This window comes from Ascaphus truei, chromosome 7, assembly GCF_040206685.1.
Source record: "Ascaphus truei isolate aAscTru1 chromosome 7, aAscTru1.hap1, whole genome shotgun sequence".
In the NCBI taxonomy this organism is placed as follows: domain Eukaryota; kingdom Metazoa; phylum Chordata; class Amphibia; order Anura; family Ascaphidae; genus Ascaphus; species Ascaphus truei.
In genome coordinates, this window is record NC_134489.1 from 77,707,255 (window position 1) to 77,727,025 (window position 19,771).

General features: G+C 44.2%; 1 protein-coding gene across 2 annotated transcripts in view; it reads left to right on the top strand.

Moving 5' to 3' along the window:
- The window catches only part of STK39 (serine/threonine kinase 39), a 240,627-nt gene that overhangs the window by 69,769 nt on the left and 151,087 nt on the right, over window positions 1-19,771 (top strand). For both annotated transcript variants that reach the window (XM_075609161.1, XM_075609162.1), the window contains exons 6-8: window positions 9,523-9,632; window positions 13,176-13,277; window positions 15,090-15,223. In XM_075609161.1, coding sequence (XP_075465276.1) covers window positions 9,523-9,632; window positions 13,176-13,277; window positions 15,090-15,223 — 346 coding nt within the window. The remainder of the gene's footprint in view (window positions 1-9,522; window positions 9,633-13,175; window positions 13,278-15,089; window positions 15,224-19,771) is intronic.

Genomic DNA, 19,771 nt, shown 5'->3' on the forward strand with positions numbered 1-19,771 from the left:
ACATGGCGAACAAGACGCTCCATCGTGCGCATGGAAGAGGCAACAACTACCACAGCGGTCACAGCACAGTCTTTGTCCGCTCCAGCAATCCCTTTAACGGTGACATCCTCTTTGGACAGCACAATGTCTACGTGCAGGCCCACGTCTGGAGAAGAAACAGCTTGGAGATTCCTCGTGTAGGAGTAAGCATCGCTCCTGGCCGCTGTACCGGATACCTTGATGAGGTCAAATCTGCTCCCTGGTCTGCAGAGATCTTCTAGGGGAGACACCTCCACCAGGACGCGATGACGAGGTGAGCCCATCGCCCGGGTGACCCTACCTTTTTGGAGCCACCAGGCTCCACGATCACCGGGGAGCTCACACCCGACACCCCTGGGACAGTCAACTCACCCCTGTCGTCGTTGGCAGGTACTGATCCCAAGCCTTGGACCGCTGGTACCATCGTAGAAGACTGGACTGGCCACAGTAGGGCACACGGACCCACAGCAGGCTCTGTATCCGCCGAGATATTCGGCTCGGTGACTTCGCAAGAGTGGTCCGCCGGCAGGCGCATCACCACGAGTGGTTGGTCGCTGGAATCACCAAAAGAGGATGGGGGTATAGATGCCTTACCCTGTGATTCCGGAATTGCGGTTCTGGGCTCTGTGGTTCCTGCTCGGGAACCGGGTCTGGAACCGACATCTGGGGTTCCGACATCTGTGACTCTGCCTTCGGCGGCTCCGGCTCGGGACCTGAGTCTAGAATGTCCATTTGGGCACATGGGCCCTCCACAACCTCCATAGCTGAGGTAGGTGGACTAGCAGCGGCGTTGACCACCGGGGTAGAGACATCAGGCGCCTCTTTCTCCACGGGTTCCGCCATCAGAGGTTCCTGCTCTAGCACTAGGATGTCCCCTTTGAGAAGGTCTGGAACATTGGTTTGGACACACGGGTCCCCTGAGGCCGCTGGAATTAGGACAGATTGATTACCAGCATAACTCACTTTAGTAGAGAGGTCAGGCTCCTCCTCTTGTTCCTCTGGCGGTTCTCTAGGCTGCGGCAGTCTGGGTTTCAGGAACTGCACCTCACAGTCAGGACACCTGGGCCCTCGGGTCAATTCACCGACGGGGCAATCACATCCGCTCAGGCAGCAGTGCAGGCATCCTTCCCCATCTACCTCTGTCGTCGTGAGCGCTACGGGTAACGTAGATGACCCGTCCGTCCAGCCACCAGTCACGTTCCAATCTTCTACTACACGTGGGCACACTACCAGTGGCAAGCCTGCCTTTGGAGCCCGTATGACTCTATACAGCTGGGGGTGAAAGTCAGAGTAGGTGGTACCCCCCTTCTGTGTGTAGCGGCCAATCACATCTGTCTCTTCTGGTTCCGGCTCTAGAACCGACTCTGGAACCACGGTTAGAGTACCCGTGCCCTCCGCAACTTCCGAGAGGTAGGTAGCTTGATTACCTGCATTGACTGATCCAGTCTTGAAGTCGAATGCTTCTTCCTTGGCGGGTTCCGGAGTCTTCAGCAACACTGGCTCTGGAAACTGTACTCCGCAGCAGGTACACCCGGGTACCCAAGTCATTTCACCACCTGGAAAGTCACAAGTAACACAAGTGTTGTGCATACACCTTATCCCTTCTATGAACACCTCCTTGTAGTCTAGTAGCAGCAGGTTGGGGTCATAGATCATACCAGCAGGCAGGTTCAATAAAGTTTGTATACACGGACACAAGAGAAAGGCTACCTTCCCATTCTCTGGTAGCCAGGCTCGATACATGCGCGCGCATCGGGTGCGCCGCCGGGGCTCCCAGGACTCGGAGCCCTCCCTGCTCTGACCCCCACCTTCGCGTTGTGCCGGCGGGTCCGTCGCTGCCTCTGGCGGCACCCGCGATCGCTCGGCACTTGCGGAGGGGGGTCTCTGGGGGCGAAATATGACCGGGCTACATATATATATATATATATAGATATATATCTATATATATATATATATACATATATATATATATATATCTATATATCTTGCTTCATTCATTGTAACATCGCCGGAAGAAGAGATCAGTGTATCTCGAAAGCTCGCACAAATAAAAGCATTTCGTTAGCCACAGAACGGTATCATCTATTTATTTTTTGATTATTATAGATATATATATATATATATATATATATATATATCGAAATAAGACCGGGGCTACACATATCTATATATCTATATCTATATATCTATATATATATATATATATGTAGCCCCGGTCTTTATTTATATATATCGAAATAAGACCGGGGCTACATATAGATATAGTTATTTCGCCCCCAGAGACCCCCCTCCGCAAGTGCCGAGCGATCGTGGGTGCCGCCAGAGGCAGCGACGGACCCGCCGGCACAACGCGAAGGTGGGGGCCGGAGCAGGGAGCGCTCCGAGTCCTGGGAGCCCCGGCGGCGCACCCGGCTAGCAAGGGCCGCCATTGCCGATGCGCGCGCATGCGCCGTGATCGCGCATGCGCAGGAACAGCAAGAGAGTTGCGGCGGCCATTAGGGATTCGCGCATGCGCAGGGCAAGCGCGCAAGCGGCCCCAATAGATATATATATATATAGATATATACATGTGTGTGAGTGTAGAGAGGTATCCGTACCGTGTTATCCGAGCTTAATAATCAAAAACTAATAGACGATACCGTTCTGTGGCTAACTAAATGCTTTTATTTGTGCGAGCTTTCAAGATACACTGATCTCTTCTTCCGGCTGTGTTACCATGGATAAAGCTAGAAAGGGTTTTACTTAAAAATGGTGCATTTTGGAATGTATCTGACTTAAGCCTTCCCCCCCCCCCCCTTGTGCAGTATGCGATTTATGACTTAAGGTGTTAAATGGTCCCTGAATGTTAGTGATGTAAGAGTGTGTGTGAATATAAATTTATAAAGTGCCCACAGTGTATACAGCACTTTACAAATGGTGTGTGTGGGAGTGTATACCAATGGTGTGGGTGGGTGTAGAAATGTAAGAGGGTGTTGCATTACTATTAATTTGTGTAGGTACTATGTGGTCCCTATTGGTATATATGGATATAATTACATTGTACATATGTGTAAGAGACAGCTGTGTGTGCATTCATATAGTGCAGTATGTATAGACATGGCCTTTAGCACTCATGGGAAGAGTTCTCTTGTGTCAGAAGTGACTCATGAAGCTGCGGTCTCGGTTTAGGCCACTGCTAAGTGTCCCAAACAGTTGCATAAATTTGTATTCATGCAACTGTCTCTCTTTCAGTGCTCGAAGATTATCTTTGAGTACGGCCTTTCAGATCGTTCATTTTGTAGCCAGTCAGAGAAATGTTTGCCGACAGGACTGTCTCTTGTTCCGCATGTGATGCTGTGGCAATGCAGATTCATTCTCTTGTTTAGCCCATGTCCTGTCTCCCGCATTCAGTTGTACTGTTGAATACTTTACTCATCACCATCATTTTCTTGAGATTATGAGGGTGTCTGTATGACAACCACAACCTAACAATCAAACCTGCGTACATCTGAATGCGGGACAAGACCATGCCAGGATGCAAGATGCAAATCCTGCGCAATGCTCCACACAGCGGGCACAATACAAATACCACACAGGAATCTGGAGTACACCTTTTCCTCCAGCAATGTTGTGTACCTCATCATATGCATGAAATGCTCAGGGGGCTGCTACTACTTAGGTGAGACGGGACCGGGGCTAAAAAAGAGAATGAATCTGCATCATCACAGCATCACACGTGGAAAAAGAGACAGTCCTGTCGGCAAATATTTCTCTGACTGGCCACAAGATGAACGATCTTAAGGTGGCCATACTCAAAGGTAAAGGAGAGACTGGGGAAGATGGGATTGGACACAAATTGAGGGCCCTGCTCCAGAAGACAAAGCATAGAAGTGTGGCCCGACCTCTGGCTGGGCCCAACGTCCTGCATTGTCCGTCCAGGTCACCGGACAGAGCCGCATGTATTTAATCAAAGAGCCGTATGCGGCTTGTGAGCCGCTGGTTGCTGAGTGCAGAAGAAAGATAAATGTTGTATGTTTAAAATGTATATTGTAGTGGAAACATGTAATGGTAGGTTTTAAATTTTTGAGTCACCATCATTGTTTTCTGCATTAATTTATGAATGTATGAACTGCAATGTAAAGTAAGGTGTTTCTTAATTAAACCATCAAAAAAGATGTATAGATAGATATAGACAGACACCACTGTCATATTACAGCAATAATATCTTAGGTGTATAGAAAAGCTAAACTAGGGTTCAACAATTAGAGGAAAATTTAAAGCAGCGTCCGCACTGCTTGCAATTTTTTTTTTTACTTACTGTACCTGAACCAGGGGCTTCTCACGAGGTAATTAGTGGTATTCCAACCTCCAGGTTCCTTGGCGACAAGCAGGTTTCTCTACCGGGTTAGAATACCTGCCCGGTGGACACAAAATGACCGCGGGGTCATGTTGGCTCCGGTAACCAATAGAAAGTTGCAACGTTTTACGGAGATAGCGTTGGGACTTTCTATTCATGGCCATAGATAGATGATCAGATAGATGATAGATGGCCATGGATGGATGATCAGTGTAGTGCAAAGTCCCAAGTACAAGAGGAGAAGAGATGGGTCACCCAGCCAGGCTCCCATTCCAACGCGTTTCGACAACGGTCTTCTTCTGGGAGTTGTGGCAAGTCAAGTGAGTGCAAACATTATATAGGCATAAAAATTAGAAAATATTTGCACCAAAACGAAGCTCTTAATTTTGAACAGCTGATGTGCTCTGAATTCAATCCGCACTGGTAAGTCCAGCCTCCATAATGGCCGCGTCATTGCGTCTCAGCTTCACCGTCGCCATTGCCATAACGACATGAAGCTGCCATCAAAGGCCAATCAGGGAGATCCTAGTTGGTTAAAGAATAACAGAACATTCAGCGGCTAAGCATCTATAACCACGGAGACAGGGAAGCATATGCCGATGACTAGTCATGCCATCAATCTGTGTTCATGGAGGTAAACAGACATCGCGCATGGAGAAAAAGCGATTCGGGGAGAATCAATAAACTGTCCGCATACTGAGGTAGCACACTTGTGATACCTTTATTTTCCACCACAGCAGTTATTTGTCCAACAAATTACCACGACGTCTTGATATTCTGGTCAAGTTATTCATAATCACAGACTGATAACGAAACATGTTTCATCAGCATTTGCACTCCTCATGATGCTCATCCATGGCCAGCATAAAGTATGATTGTAACAGGAGACTTATCCCTGTTCACAAATGTGCCTCTAATCCAGCAGTGTGGTGGTGGTTAACTGCTGGTAGGCAATTAACTAACACCACCTGGCTGATTACAGGCGTTAGAAAAAGCCTGCCTCTGAGACAGGAAGGGAGATTCCTTAGTCCACAACTGGGCTGAACCAAGGAAGGACAGATGTCTTGAGCGGCAAGTTGACAACAAGACAAAAGGGGACAAGATTCTAAACCTGGAGCCTGACATTGCCTTAGCACACAAGGGTGCAGATCTAAGAGAGCAGAGAAGCTTCCCCTACAGCAGCCCAGCTAACAGATAAGACTTTTCGTATAAGACTATTATCTATGTCTATGTATATTGATAATGTCTCTATGATTTGGGCTGGTGAATCGCTGGGCTAACCACGCAGTTAAAGAGAACTGCATCACAAGTGTATATATACGCCAGCGTGGAGCAGATTTTGTTTGCTGATTTACATGTTTGCTGTGTTTAAAGCAACAGGCGCAATAAAGCCTTATTTTAATTTCACCTTAAAACAGTCTCCATTGCGTACCTCTGAACACGTCTCTTACAATGATATACAGATAAACATCTTGTATAATATTGTCACTTTTCCCACGGATCTAAGGCTGCTGTAATGATGCCAAGCTTTAATGGAGCAATCAGGAAATCAGGGATTGAATATCGTCATGTTCCATCGGTATTTAGATTTCAGTCGCCGTAGAAAACTCTATTAAAAATATAAATAATCAAAAAAGGGAGGAAAAAAAGTCAGAATGGTTAGCTATCAAGGAATTACATGATTCCACTCACGTGGAAATCAAACCTTCTGACAAGGGAGGTAATGTTGTATTATGGCCCGAGGAAATGTACGAGATGGAAGCGTATAAACAGCTTCGAGACCCCCTCTGTTATGCTGTATTATCGTGTGACCCAACAGTTAAATTAAATCAGAACTGGATCGCATTTTACGATCTGCATTAAGCGATGATATCATCGCAACATAATTACGAGCGCCTGTTACCCAAATGCCCGGTTGTGCCCACATTTTATTTATCACTTTCTATAGGAGCATTAGTTATTTGGACACTTAACATCAATCAATACATCTTTAGCATAACGATTTGCTCTTATGTTTCCAGTATATATAATACTGTGTCTCTTGTATGTCTGAAAGATACTATTTCTGTGTGTTTATGCCTTGTATTTCTGGCCCACTTACTTACATGCATGCTTTATACACTGATTAGTAGCACACTATTATATGTGCAGCTTGCCCTTCATCAACGGGGCTTTCTTTTTTTGAATTACAGACTTGATAATCTGTGCTGTTTTCATTGAATAGAGTATCATATATATTTCTTGGTACTCAACAAGAGTTTACTATTGGGTCCTGATTTGTCCCCTGAGGAGTCAGTTTGGAATTCCCCTCAATTTTACTCTTTCTCCCCTGTTTTTATGTGATTAATAAATGTGTTAATACAGCTAAACCCCGTTATAACGCGCCTCGTTATACCGCGATTCGGTTATAACGCGGTTTCCCCGTGGCTCCCGTTTAAAAAAAAAAAAAAAATTCCGTGGAGGGAGGGGGGGGGGAGAGTAGCGGGTCCCTCCGCTCAAGCCACGCCCCCCCTCCCTGTTAAACCTCCCACCTCCCGCTCCGGCTCTTACACTTACTTACACACACACTCAGACACTTACACACTCTCACACACACTCACACACACTTACACACACTTAGACACTCACACTCACAGACACTCACACACACTCACGCACACCCACGCACACTTACGCACACTTACGCACACTCACACACACTCACACACACTCACACACACCCACGCACACTCACACACACTTACAGACACTTACAGACACTCACACACACTCACACACACTTACACACACTTAGACACTCACAGACACTCACACACACTCACACACACTCACACACACTTACAGACACTTACAGACACTCACACACACTCACACACACTTACAGACACTCACACACACTCACACACACTTACAGACACTCACACACACTCACATACACTTACAGACACTCACACACTTACACACACTTACACACACACTCAGACACTTACACACACTCACAGACACTTACACACACTCACACCCACATACACACACCCATATACACACAAACACTTTCTCTCCCATATATACATACACACACACACTCTCTCACTCTACACAGACGGGGGGTGGGGTCGGAGCAGAGGAAAGGCCGCGACCAGCACCACCACCCGCTCCCCCCCCTCCTCCCGTGCAGGCAGCGGGAGCACCGGGGACAGCGGTGGGGAGAAGAAACCCCCCGCTACCACCTCCATGCAGGCAGCGGGATCTGAGGTAAGCGGCGACCTGAGGGACATCCCCGCTCCCATCTCCTGCCCCGCGGGCTGTCCCGCGGTGACAGGGGGAAGCGGGGACAGGAGGGACATCCCCGCTCCCATCTCCTGCCCCGCGGCCTGTCCCGCGGTGACAGGGGGAAGCGGGGACAGGAGGGACATCCCCGCTCCCATCTCCTGCCCCGCGGCCTGTCCCGCGGTGACAGGGGGAAGCGGGGAGCGGAGGGACATGCCCGCTCCCATCTCCTGTCCCGCGGGATGAATATGCGCTAAAGCGCGGCGGCCATTTTTTTTCCCGCGACCCCGTTAGTAACGCGGTGGTCTCGGGGTGGACCCCGAGACCCGCGTTATAACGGGGTTTAGCTGTACTTTGTTATACCCGTCTGGTCCCCTAGGGATTCTTTTTTGTTGGTTTCATATGATTCCTTTCCCTGGAGCACCGCTGGCTACTATAATATTATAGATTACATGCTAGTTTATGGGTACTACATTATATTGTCGTGCATGCAATTTTTCTGTGTGTCTGATATATATATATATATATATATATATATATATATATATATATATATATATATGCACACACTGTATATGTCTGTGTCAATTGAAGTGCTACTGGGAGAGTGACCTCAAATATGCAGCAATGAATGAAGCCCCAATGCTACATCCAATATGACAAATGATTTTGTTTATTACTATCTGTTTTATCTCTGTTTATTCTTGTCTTTGTGGGGTGTATTCATATTCTTTATGTGTTGCGGCTGTCAAAATATTTTGGTCAAAGAAAAAGAAGAAAAATAGTGTCTCTTCTTCCCTGAAAGATTGCAGACCCCTGATCTAAGTGTTATTTTGTTCTAAGACATGATATATACCTAAGAGTGCTGACAGAAGAATAGTACTAATTGAAAGATAGAATTACTTTTGTGCTTTCATTGAGAACATATAAAGAAAAGGAGGTTGCTAGGAATTGAATTCCCAGGGATTGGACTAAGGACGACCAATTTGGAGGACCCAAAGTAATTGAATGTCTCAGAAAATGTTTAGTTGGAGAGTAATAGAAGGGAAGAAAAATGACTGTTACAATAAGCAGAAAGCAGAGGCACAAAAACTGGGTATATTGGGGTTTTAGTTCGTAAGGTATAGAATAAATTGGAGAGAGTTTTACTGTGGACTGAACAAAAAAAAGTGTGAGGAGTGGGACTTCTTTGGTATTATTCGTGAAAGTTAACTTCCGGGTATTTCTTATTTTAACAAAGGATACGGAATGGGGAGAACCCTCTCTCAGCTGGTGTACAGGTGCAAAATTGCAAGGGGTGCGGTGCTGGGACAGTTAGATATAGACTCACAACAAAAGAAAAAGATCCCAGACTGAAATGCGCTCAAGCTCCGAAGGTGAAACACTGATTTCTTATATTACTGCAGAGAAACTTCAATCTCATGGCAGATCCAAGTTACCCACTAAGCCAAAGAAGATTATAAGATATTTCACAAGTTTACTAAAGGAAACGAGTGTTTCATTATTTTAACCGTGTCCAAGGGTTTCTTGCCATTACTTTATGTCACTTCGCTGTTTTTTCACAAGGCAGTGATGTAAATGAACTCTCTCTGTACTTTGTCCCCTATTTAGTATGCTGTGAAGTCGTCTTCACCTTGCTTGGAAAGATTTCAGCTCTCTTAACTTGTACTGTATAAAGATGGCTTCACTTGAATGGGGCTGAGATTTTTCAAAGCAAGGAGAAGACTGCTTTATTGGATATTGAATATGGGTGCTTGTCCCCTAACTGTTTACTGCTAGACCCAGGCCTGGGGCAATAGATTTTTTTGCAGCCAAATATTTTTTTGTATCAACATTAGAATACAATCTATGTTGTACTTTGCTAAATGTTTAATCAATGCATTTATTTTTTATTTCAGATTTTGGTGTTAGTTCATTTTTAGCGACAGGTGGGGATGTCACCAGGAATAAAGTAAGAAAAACATTTGTTGGTACCCCGTGTTGGATGGCTCCCGAAGTAATGGAACAGGTAAATCGTGGTTTTTGCACTTATCTTTGAGGTTAATGTGTGCAGAGGGATTATGTGAGCAATGAGCCTCTTACAGTATAATAAAGTTGAAGCCCAGCATTGTCATATCGTCTGGATGAATATAAATGGTTGCCCAGTATATACATTCTATTGTGATTTATCTGGCCAAATATATTATGTGAATATATGTGTAAACCTTTATTTTCTGTGTCTAATATTACTGCAAGCATAAAAATGTGCTTTAAGGCATAGCCAAGGTCTCTGGATATGCATGGCTGAGAAACCCTTTGTTCAGCCCACACGTCTGGAGAAATGTCTATTTCTTGGACTGGAGAGGGTGGGGGGTGTGCTCGGTCCTGGGGAACTGTGACACTGAGGGCAAGGCCATTGTTCAAGTCAGACTGAGTCATCAATCTCCACAGGAGGTATTCAGCTGAAAATGAACCCGGAGGTTTTAAGACCCAACTGACACAGGCATTAGTGGTTAGTAGGCCTCAGTAGCTCGCTCTGCGATTGGCGCACATAGCACCCACTCTGAGATTGTTCACCAGCCTTTCTTCATGTTTCTAATGGAAACAAGAATCTAGAAAAGGGGCGACACAGAACATTCCTGGACTGGCGTGGAGATGGAATAAATAGTGTTCTCTGAAGTTGTGCCAGTGACACCCAAGACGAGGCTGTGGGCCTTTCTGAAGCGAGACATTTAAACTTGCCTGCTTGCATCTTGCAGCCAGTGCTGCCTGGTGTTCCCGATCCCCCACAGGAGTAGAAGCTGCTTCAGGAAAGCCATTTAAGTGTCAAAAGGAACTAGGAGTGCTAGGATTCCCCCTGTATCATGCTTTTATTTGATCTCTGTGTCCTGTGTGGTGCTTGATCCCGTGAAAGAGTCCTTGTCTCATGTGACAGGCTTTTCTGGTGATACAGCTTTGGGATTGCCAGGATCAGGGCTTAACTACTTGAAGGTAATTTGGACTGAGTGGGTCTGAATCTTTGAGACCGCAGGGCAACGAGTCACAGACACTCCGGTCACCCTCAGAGCTCACCTCATCCCTACAGCAGTCATCGTAGATGGCAGACTACCCGATCTAGACAATGGCGCCCACGTACTCTTCATGGACCAAGGAACTAGCCGTGCTTTGTGGTGAGGATGACACTTTTAAGGGCCTCTTGGACATAGTCCTAAAAGAAAAGTACTTGCTGTACTGCACCCCTGAGGTGAGGGAATGGATCGTGGTCCATGAGCTCGGTCTGGCCTGACAAGCTGCCAAGAGGGCAGAGGATTTTATGGCGGCCTGACTCCTGCCAACCACTTCGGTCCCCACCGGTAGAGCACTTCAACCCACTGCAGCACTGAGATCTGATGCTCCCTCCTGGAGGACTGCTCAAGCAGGTCCCAGTTTACGATTCCAGCATGCCAAGTTTAACCCACAGGGCCAATGCTTTGGCTGCAATCGTCCGGGCCATCAATGGAAATATTGACCTACTGCCCCCTGGGCAGCTTCCCCTATTTCGGGGCAATGTTCTCCAGCACCCTATCGGATTGCCTGCATTGGGCTAGCTCCGATTTGGGAGCAGCGCCAGGCGATCCAGATTGACCATCTGATGACTCCAGCTCTGGCCCTTGGGACCTTGAGGGATCCAGTTGCACACCAAGTTGCCCCACGGATGGTAGGTAGGCAGATTAGGGTCATGTGACCGCTGCACTAGAAATCACATGACCCAGCTTCTCGAAGGGCTGTGGTTTTCCTGTGTGCTGCCACGATCAGGATTCTGCATCTCTTTGCTGTCCAATGTTCACTTCTTGTGATGTTATTTACAGATTAAGCAAAGCTCACGGTCTTCGGTGCCATGCGCGGTTACAGCACTGAACGATTAACAGTTTGACGTCCCATTATAAGCAGGGATCCCCCACAGCTCTTTTCGCGGCAGACATTGTCCCCGATGCTGGGGACAGTAAGTCTTACTGTATCTGTACGCTTTAGTCACAACAGAAGTGTGTGTTGGAAATGAGTTATTTTATTATGTGCGTGTTTAGAAAGAAATGATGCAAATTGCATCATTTTTATCTTGCGCCTCAGTGTATCATGGTCTTTGCTCAGTGTTGTGCCATTATAATGAGCTGTATCAAATACTTTATCTCTGCATCACAATTTATATTGTATTTGCCTTTAAAAAAAAAAATAAATAAAAAGTGCCATAAACTTTTTGGCTAACAATTTGCAGAGGGAATTAAACACAAGCAGAAAATGGAGCCATGCATAGAAGCAAACTACCATTCACACTTTATTTATGTTCATACTTCTCTCCCTCAGGTTTCACTTGACATTTATAAAATATAACATAAAATATTTTACCAGAAAATAATACATTTGAGAGTTACCTCGAGTTTTCAAGTATGGGATGGGGTTTCTTTAGCAGTGATGTTTCACCTGAGTTAGAAGTATCTAGAAATGTTACATGATTTAGTAAAGTTGTATCTTCCTATCTACAGGCATACCCCGGTTTAAGGACACTCACTTTAAGTACACTCGCGAGTAAGGAAGTATAGCCCAATAGACAAACGGCAGCTCGCGCATGCGCCTGTCAGCACGTCCTGAACTGCAATACCGGCTCCCTACCTGTACCGAAGCTTTGCGCAAGCGGGGAGACTATAGAGTCTGTTACATTTACATCAGTTATGCACGTATATGACGATTGCAGTACAGTACATGCATTGATAAGTGGGAAAAAGGTGGTACTTCACTTTAAGTACATTTTCGCTTTACATACATGCTCTGGTCCCATTGCGTACGTTAATGTGGGGTATGCCTGTATTGAGTAAAAAGTTAATTGAAACACTGATGTACAGTATCTGATGAAAAACAAATATATACATTCACCACGCTCCTCCGTTTAAAGAGCATGTTTTTTCACAGTATCTGATACCTGGAACTTCTTGTCTAATAAACAACGTCACCTCTGACAAGACAACGTCTTGTCTAATAAACAACGCCATCTCCGTGTTCTATTTGAAAAGAGAAGTCCCCCTACTTGTTTTTTTTTATTTTTTATCTCCATCTCCCAACACCGCTATTTTCAGTTCCGGGAACCCCCTGTGTCCCGAGATAATTGCTAGTGACTTAACCGGATTAAATCTCATTCCAGGGGAAACAAAATAGCTGTCAAATCTTGGGCCACTAGGAAGTTGCAACCTCCTTGATTGTGGCTTCCTATTGGACGAAGCCATTTAAATCCCCTTTAAAAACCAGTAAGTGATATCGGTAAATTCCCCAGTAAATATCTCGGGAACCGGGTGTACCCGGAACTTAAAATAGTGCGGTTCAGCTCTGGAGGACCCCCTAGTTCCTGTCCTATAAAAATACATGGGGATTTGTTGGGATCATTATGCCTATACAGTTTACCAATTTCCTTAAAAGCCACTTACTTTGGGATTGCCTTTCAGTTATTCAGTACAGTAGTTATTTCCATTCAGATGCATTGCAAATATGTTTTATGTGCTGCTGAGCTGTTAAAAATCCCATATTTTGCTTCCCGTGTCTTTAGGTTAGAGGTTATGACTTCAAAGCTGATATTTGGAGTTTTGGAATTACTGCCATTGAATTAGCAACAGGATCTGCTCCATATCACAAATATCCTCCAATGAAGGTAAGAATCATTTGTACTGTAAACGACTCCTTCATGAAGCCAATGTATTATTCTGAATTTTACTTCATTATTTATATTTTCTGAATATGTATTTTTTTGTCTCTCAATAAAATAGTAGTGAAAATATAGCCATGTCAATATTAGAATTCAGCGTGCAGTGTTGCAACCAAAGGGTTAACTTTGTACTGAAATGTGTTTTTTAAGTCCTGTCTAGCGTGGGGGTTTGTGACATAAACGCGTAGGTTTCACACAGCTTAATCTGCAGACCCAGGTAATCAAACAATTAAGCACAAACATTGTGTTTTCTCAGGAACCAACATTTTTCTAGCTGTGTTATATTAAAATGACAGCAGGGGCTGAATGAGGGGTTGCAGGTACCCTATGTGTTATTGTGGGTGAGGTTATTTGATGCTATGACTACTCGTTTTCAAGGACAGTATGTCCTGCGAATAGTTTTGATGATAATAATACATGGTTACATTAAATGAACACAGGTTATACATTATATTTAAATACATTTCATGGACAGTTTGATATAATTTATGTTAAGAGCATATGTTACAGTTACAGACAAGATTAAAATGTGAGACTGCTGAAGTCTCGAAAGAACTTACACTGGTGGCGCTTTGCGAGTCTCTGGTAGATTGTGACGTGCACGGTAAGAGAAGGAGGAGCGGCCAGAGTCTTTGTTGAACCTTTGAACCGTGAAGTCTTTTGGAGTCAGATCTCAGGTGATAAGAGCTGTGTGTAGGAGGGGTGAGGAGCTTTTTAAGACAGACAAGACAGGAAAAATGTACTTTGTGCCTGGACTCGGGATAGCTACTCTATTATCGGAGCATTTCGCAGTGATGTGTGTTATAGTTAAATTGTAGGACAAAGTAGCATCTTGAGTTGTAGAGGGTGTCTAGTTTGCTAAGGTGAGTTTGGGGTTTTGTGCCATATACTATGTTCCCATAGTCTATAATTGGCATTAGCATGTGCTAACATTAGACTTAGATCCACTAAACTCTGTTAAGCTACTTCACGAGACATTATTCTAACTTCATGCATAAAGTAACACTACATCCACTAAGGACAATAACAAAATGTTAAGTCAGGGTTTCTCTCATAAAGACCATAGCACTAACTATTGGAAGTTAGTGATAATTATATGCAAATGAGGCATTATCATAACATCTATCCACTGAAGTCCGTGAAGCTTAACGCAGTAGGGTACATTCATGCTTTAGGCCTCGTCCATGGTTGCGGCGGGCGTGCTGAGGCGCGCTGAGGCTCAGGGAAAGCGGGTGCTTTCCCTGCCCTTAGACAGCGTGCCGTCAGGGGGCGGGCCAGTATCGTCACGGAGCTGGTTCGCCCTCATTGGGCGAACCGCTCACGTGACCGGCCCTGCACTCCGGCGAGTGCTGAAATGTAAAATTCTGGTAAGACCTACGCTTCCGCAAGCGCGCGGAAGCGTAGGCGAGCCCCTACTAAAGCCGCTCTAATTGCGGCTGTAGGGGCTCAGTGCTGAGCGGGAGCGTGCCTCAGCGCGCCTCCGCCAGCAAGCAGCAACCATGGACGAGGCCTTAGGGGTACACTGTTGATCTAGGTCTTTGGGATCCCTGTATGTCATATACCACAGAAGAATTAAGTTTGAATTCTATAGAAAGTCAATGATATCTGGAGTTTTGTGGTAATATGTCATCTTACCACCATCACATTTGTATTTGTAGAAAAAAATGACCAGCAGCTCATGAGACTAGTATTTGGAATCCAAAAAGCATCCCTGCTTTGTTGCCCATGTTTCCCATATCTGCTTATTGCATTCCCTAGGTCTTGATGTTGACCTTGCAAAATGATCCTCCCACGTTAGAAACCGGAATAGAAGACAAAGAAATGATGAGGAAATATGGAAAATCCTTCAGGAAATTAATCTCGCTGTGTCTCCAAAAAGATCCATCAAAGAGGTAAGTGGTATAGTATCCTTATAAATCTTCTCTCTGTTGCTGATAAATATCTTTTAAATGAAAATAACACTTATTGCCTTCAAGTATTGTGTAGAACTCAATACACTTCAGGGAGAAGTGATTAAGTTAAAAAATAGATAATAAAACATATAAATGGAGTACAAGTACCTCTGAAATATTCAGAGCCTTAGGTATTTTCCAAGCAAGAATAATTTCCTTAGGACCCCTGTGGATTTCACATTATAGTTAATGAAATATTGAAGGACGCAAACACAGAACAAGATCAGTCATTATTATTTGCTCTTTATCCAGTGCTTAAATTATGTTAGGCACATTGCCAACTTCCTTGGTTTCCTTTAATATTAGTGACTGGATAGCTTTAGACATACAGTATATCTGAGTTTTCAAAAGAATCTAAACAGAGAGTTGTTGTTTTTTGCATTCTCAAAATCTTTGCCTTCGTGATATTGAAAGATACCTTCAAGCACACGTGCTTTTTCATGCAGATACACAGTACACGCAGTTGGTTTGTGTATGGAAAATGTATAGTTGGTCTGTTTGAGATAAACTTAAAACTGCATTCCAAGCAAGGGTTTATTTTTTTGGTGATGTTTTATTTTATTTTTAACATAGGTTAGAAGCAGGGGGTCTCCAGAACTGAACCCCATTAATTTTGCTCCAGGGACCCCCTGCTTTCAGAGATATTCACCTCTGTAGGGGGTGACCGTAGCTGCTCTGTCTGGCTAGTAGGATTCATGTAGTGGTGAAGTTTTCAAAACTCCTGCGCTCTGCGGGCCAATAGGAAGCTGTGATGTAATCGGGTTTGGCTTCCTATTGGCCAGCGTGTCGCAGGGAGCTTTAAACTTTGCAGAGACATCGCATACCCCATTTGGAGGTCTGTATCTTGAGAACCAGGGGGTCCCCGGAGTTGAAATGAATGTGGTTCAGCTTCGGAGACCCCCTGCTTCAATCCTACAGTATGTGAAAAAAAAATAGAAAACGACTTGAATTGCTCCTTTGAATCCATACTGTCTGTTTTTTTCTCGCTAATTTTAATTAGGAAGTCTGGGACTTGTTGTTGTTGTTTTTCTGCAAAGAACTAAAATTACAAATAAATAATAATTAAGTGTAGAGCCCTAAATTAGTTATAGTGGTGGACGTTAGCAAAATACAAATAAAAAAGAGCATTGTGCCTATGACCAGAGTATTTATAATAACCAATGAATTTGGCATTATGGTTGAAATTGTACCTATTTGATTGCCATTACCAGTATCTCCAGTGTAACAAACACATGTTATCCTTCACTAAATGCCAATCTAATAAAAGAAAGCTCTCACTTGCGTCAGACCATGGATTTTGCTTCACAACGTCAAGCTAATGGGAGTGTAAAAGGTGAAATGCAGCATATAATTAAGAAAAATGGGTCTTCGGAAGTCTTAAGAAAATACGTTGCACTATAATTCTCAGGAAGGCTGCGAGATTATTCCCTGAGGTTCGATGTATCCTTTTATGGCTCTGCTCAATGTTCTTACATTTCTGCTGTCAAGGGATTGATTCATAACTTTGGAAGCTTAGGAGTGTATTTTAAGTTATTAAGAGGCTTTTTAAGTGTAGGATATGTCATTATTAACATTTAAAGCCTTGTTTAAGCCATAAAGCTTGTATTAAATGGCAAACATATTTCACAATATCAGCGGAGAGCATAAACATGGTGTGTATGAGAAGCCAGAACCTTTTGGTTTGTTCCCACTAGAGAAAGATTTGAACTTCTAGAAAACGTGTATTTTGAGAACAATAGAGAGTTGTTTACAATGATCATATTAAGTATCAGCAACCAGGTGTTCTGTGTTGACATTATTTTTGTACTTTCAGCCGTGCCAAACGTAAAAATGCATGAAGTTCACAATTTATACTAATTTAAGTAAATTATGTCATTGACATTTCGAACTTTCTTAATGTATTAAACACACACAATCATTACCTTAGTTGAAAGAAAACACTCAGAGTTTTTTCTTTTCTTTGTTGGGGTATATATAATCTGTTTTTAAAGTAAGGTTGTACAAACTGATTAATGCTCTTTCTGCAACATATTGGAGAAGAGGTACCTCTCTCCAAAGACAGGGAGCGTCTTCAGAATACACAATAGCATGCACCCTCTAGACCAGGGAGGGTACGCAAACTATTCCCCCTGCGCCCCCCTGCCTGTTCTCACCCCCCCCCCCCCCCCCGGCGTCAAATTACGCAGCTGGGTCATGTGACGCAATGTTGCCATGGCAACGTGACGTCGTGTAACCCCGCATCGTCAATTGATGCCGGGTTGCCATGACACAAAGGTAAGTGAAGTTACGGTCCCCCGGCTTTTAATTTAAATGCCTTTGGGGAAGCGCAGAGCCTCTGTAACCAGCGTCCCCCAGTTTGCGCACCCCCTGCTTGTAGACTGTCAGGTGGAAGGAGAATGTAGGTGAATAAGCTCAGAGATGCACATGAGACAGCAATATGGATGGTGTAGTAAAGATTGTATGGGATAACTCCTGAATTATTGTATAGTATGACCGATGGGGTTAAAATATTTTATTGTTAACTAAAACTTAAAATAATTGGGGCGAAAATGTATAAGAATGCCTAGGAGGCGTATTGCAATAGGAGGTATAGTCAATACTAGTAGTATCCAACAAGGTTTAAAGTACTCTGAAACTATTGGAGACAGCACTCGGCGAAGTATTGTCCAGAGTCACTCTGCGGTATTTAAAGTTGCAGTTCAGTCTTTTTTTTTTTTTTTTAATTTATTTTTTTACTTCAATAGTTTCATGTGTGCAATCTCTAATTACCTAAAGAACTGTATAGCTGCAGGTCAATTCGTTCTCCATGTATTGATAGGCGAAATTTGGTGACATAATTAGTGAAGGGATCTGTTTTTCTTCTGCTTCTGTCTCTCAGTGGAAGCTCATGAATATTCATAAGCACTCCTGCACTGACATGTGCTAGAGGGAGGGCAGGGCTGACAAAGGGGTGTGCCAGGGCTTGTGACAGAACATGAAGGGGCAGTGCCTTAGCAAATGGCTGTTAAAATAGAATACAAGAAAATTGGTCTTTCAAAGTTGTTTTTTTAAAAACAGAAAATGCTAAAAGTATTTTTTCTTACTACAGAACTGATTTATTAAAAAAAAACACACATGCAGGATATTGACTGAACGGCAGCTTTAATTGGGCTAATGATCCTAAAGACAGTGCTCAATGCAGCTACAGTTTGTGCCAGGTTATATCTGGTAGGCAGTCATAACTTAACACAGGAATGATAGTACTGCATACTTAGTACTATGAATACAGTTGATACATGTAAGTCTGTAATATCCCCCTGTGAGGTAAACTGTATGTTTGATGCTTTATAGATGTAACTGTATGTGCTTAAAATGAATGGTCACCCGAGTTAACCTGCATACAGTATGGTCAAAGTACTGCTTTGATAAGCTGTACAAATATGCCAGAATATCCATATGCAGCCCAAGTGTAAGGGCTATAGGGTGAATATGTAAAAGCCCTGTGTGAGTAATAAACTAGTAATCCTGGTGTACCATATGAATTGCTAGTAAGAGTGCCACCATATTGCTAGTGCTGCAGTTAGGCAGCGATTATACGCTGTGGGATGGCGCACGCGCGTGACAAATACAAATTGCAGGATCCCTTAGACGCTGCCCCTAGTGCGCGTGCACACAACGGAGCGTGATGGCGCGACCGCGTTTTGAAAAGTGACGGCTGTGTAACCTGACCTGTTCAGCCAATCACGACGAACCAGCTTCGTGATGTCATAGCCACGCCTCCCCATCGACCTGAAATAGTAAATGCAGAAATTGCTTGAGCGACGGGCACGCTCAACGCCATGCGCGCACACACGCTCAAGTGCGCATATAATCTCAGCCTTAGGTATTGAAGGTGTTAAGTCCTGCATCTGTGGGACAATCAGTGAGCGACGGGAGGGGAGAGGTAGGTATTCTGCAACTGCTTATCTTATATGAGCGCATGATTTTGTGGGGGAGACGCAGTGGTTACAGAGGCCCCACGCTTCCCCGAAACCATTTAAATTAAATGCTGGGGATTGTGCGTGGCCTCTGTAACTTTACTTATCTTGACTTGCCAGCGACGTGTCGCCATTGATACCCAGTGGCAAATGATGCCACTTGATGATTTGGCATTTGACGCCGGAGCCGAGCAGGGGGGGGGGGGGCAGGAAGGGGGTCGCAGGGAGAAGAGTGCATGCTATTGGGTATTCTGCATACTCTCCCTGGGGAGAGGTACCATATCTCCAATATATTTACATGACGCTCGTGCACCGAGACTATTAATTACGTAGGGTGAGCGGGCGGCCTCTTCTGCTTATATCTTTCAGCAACAGCATTATAGACTGATCATGATTGTTATTTAAAGCACTAATAATTACTGTACATTGTTAAATGATGTTGAAATGAGTAGAGCATGTATTAGTTGGGGATACTCTGATTACGCTCCATTCCCGTTTACCTTATATAGTCTATAGACAGTATGAGAGGCTT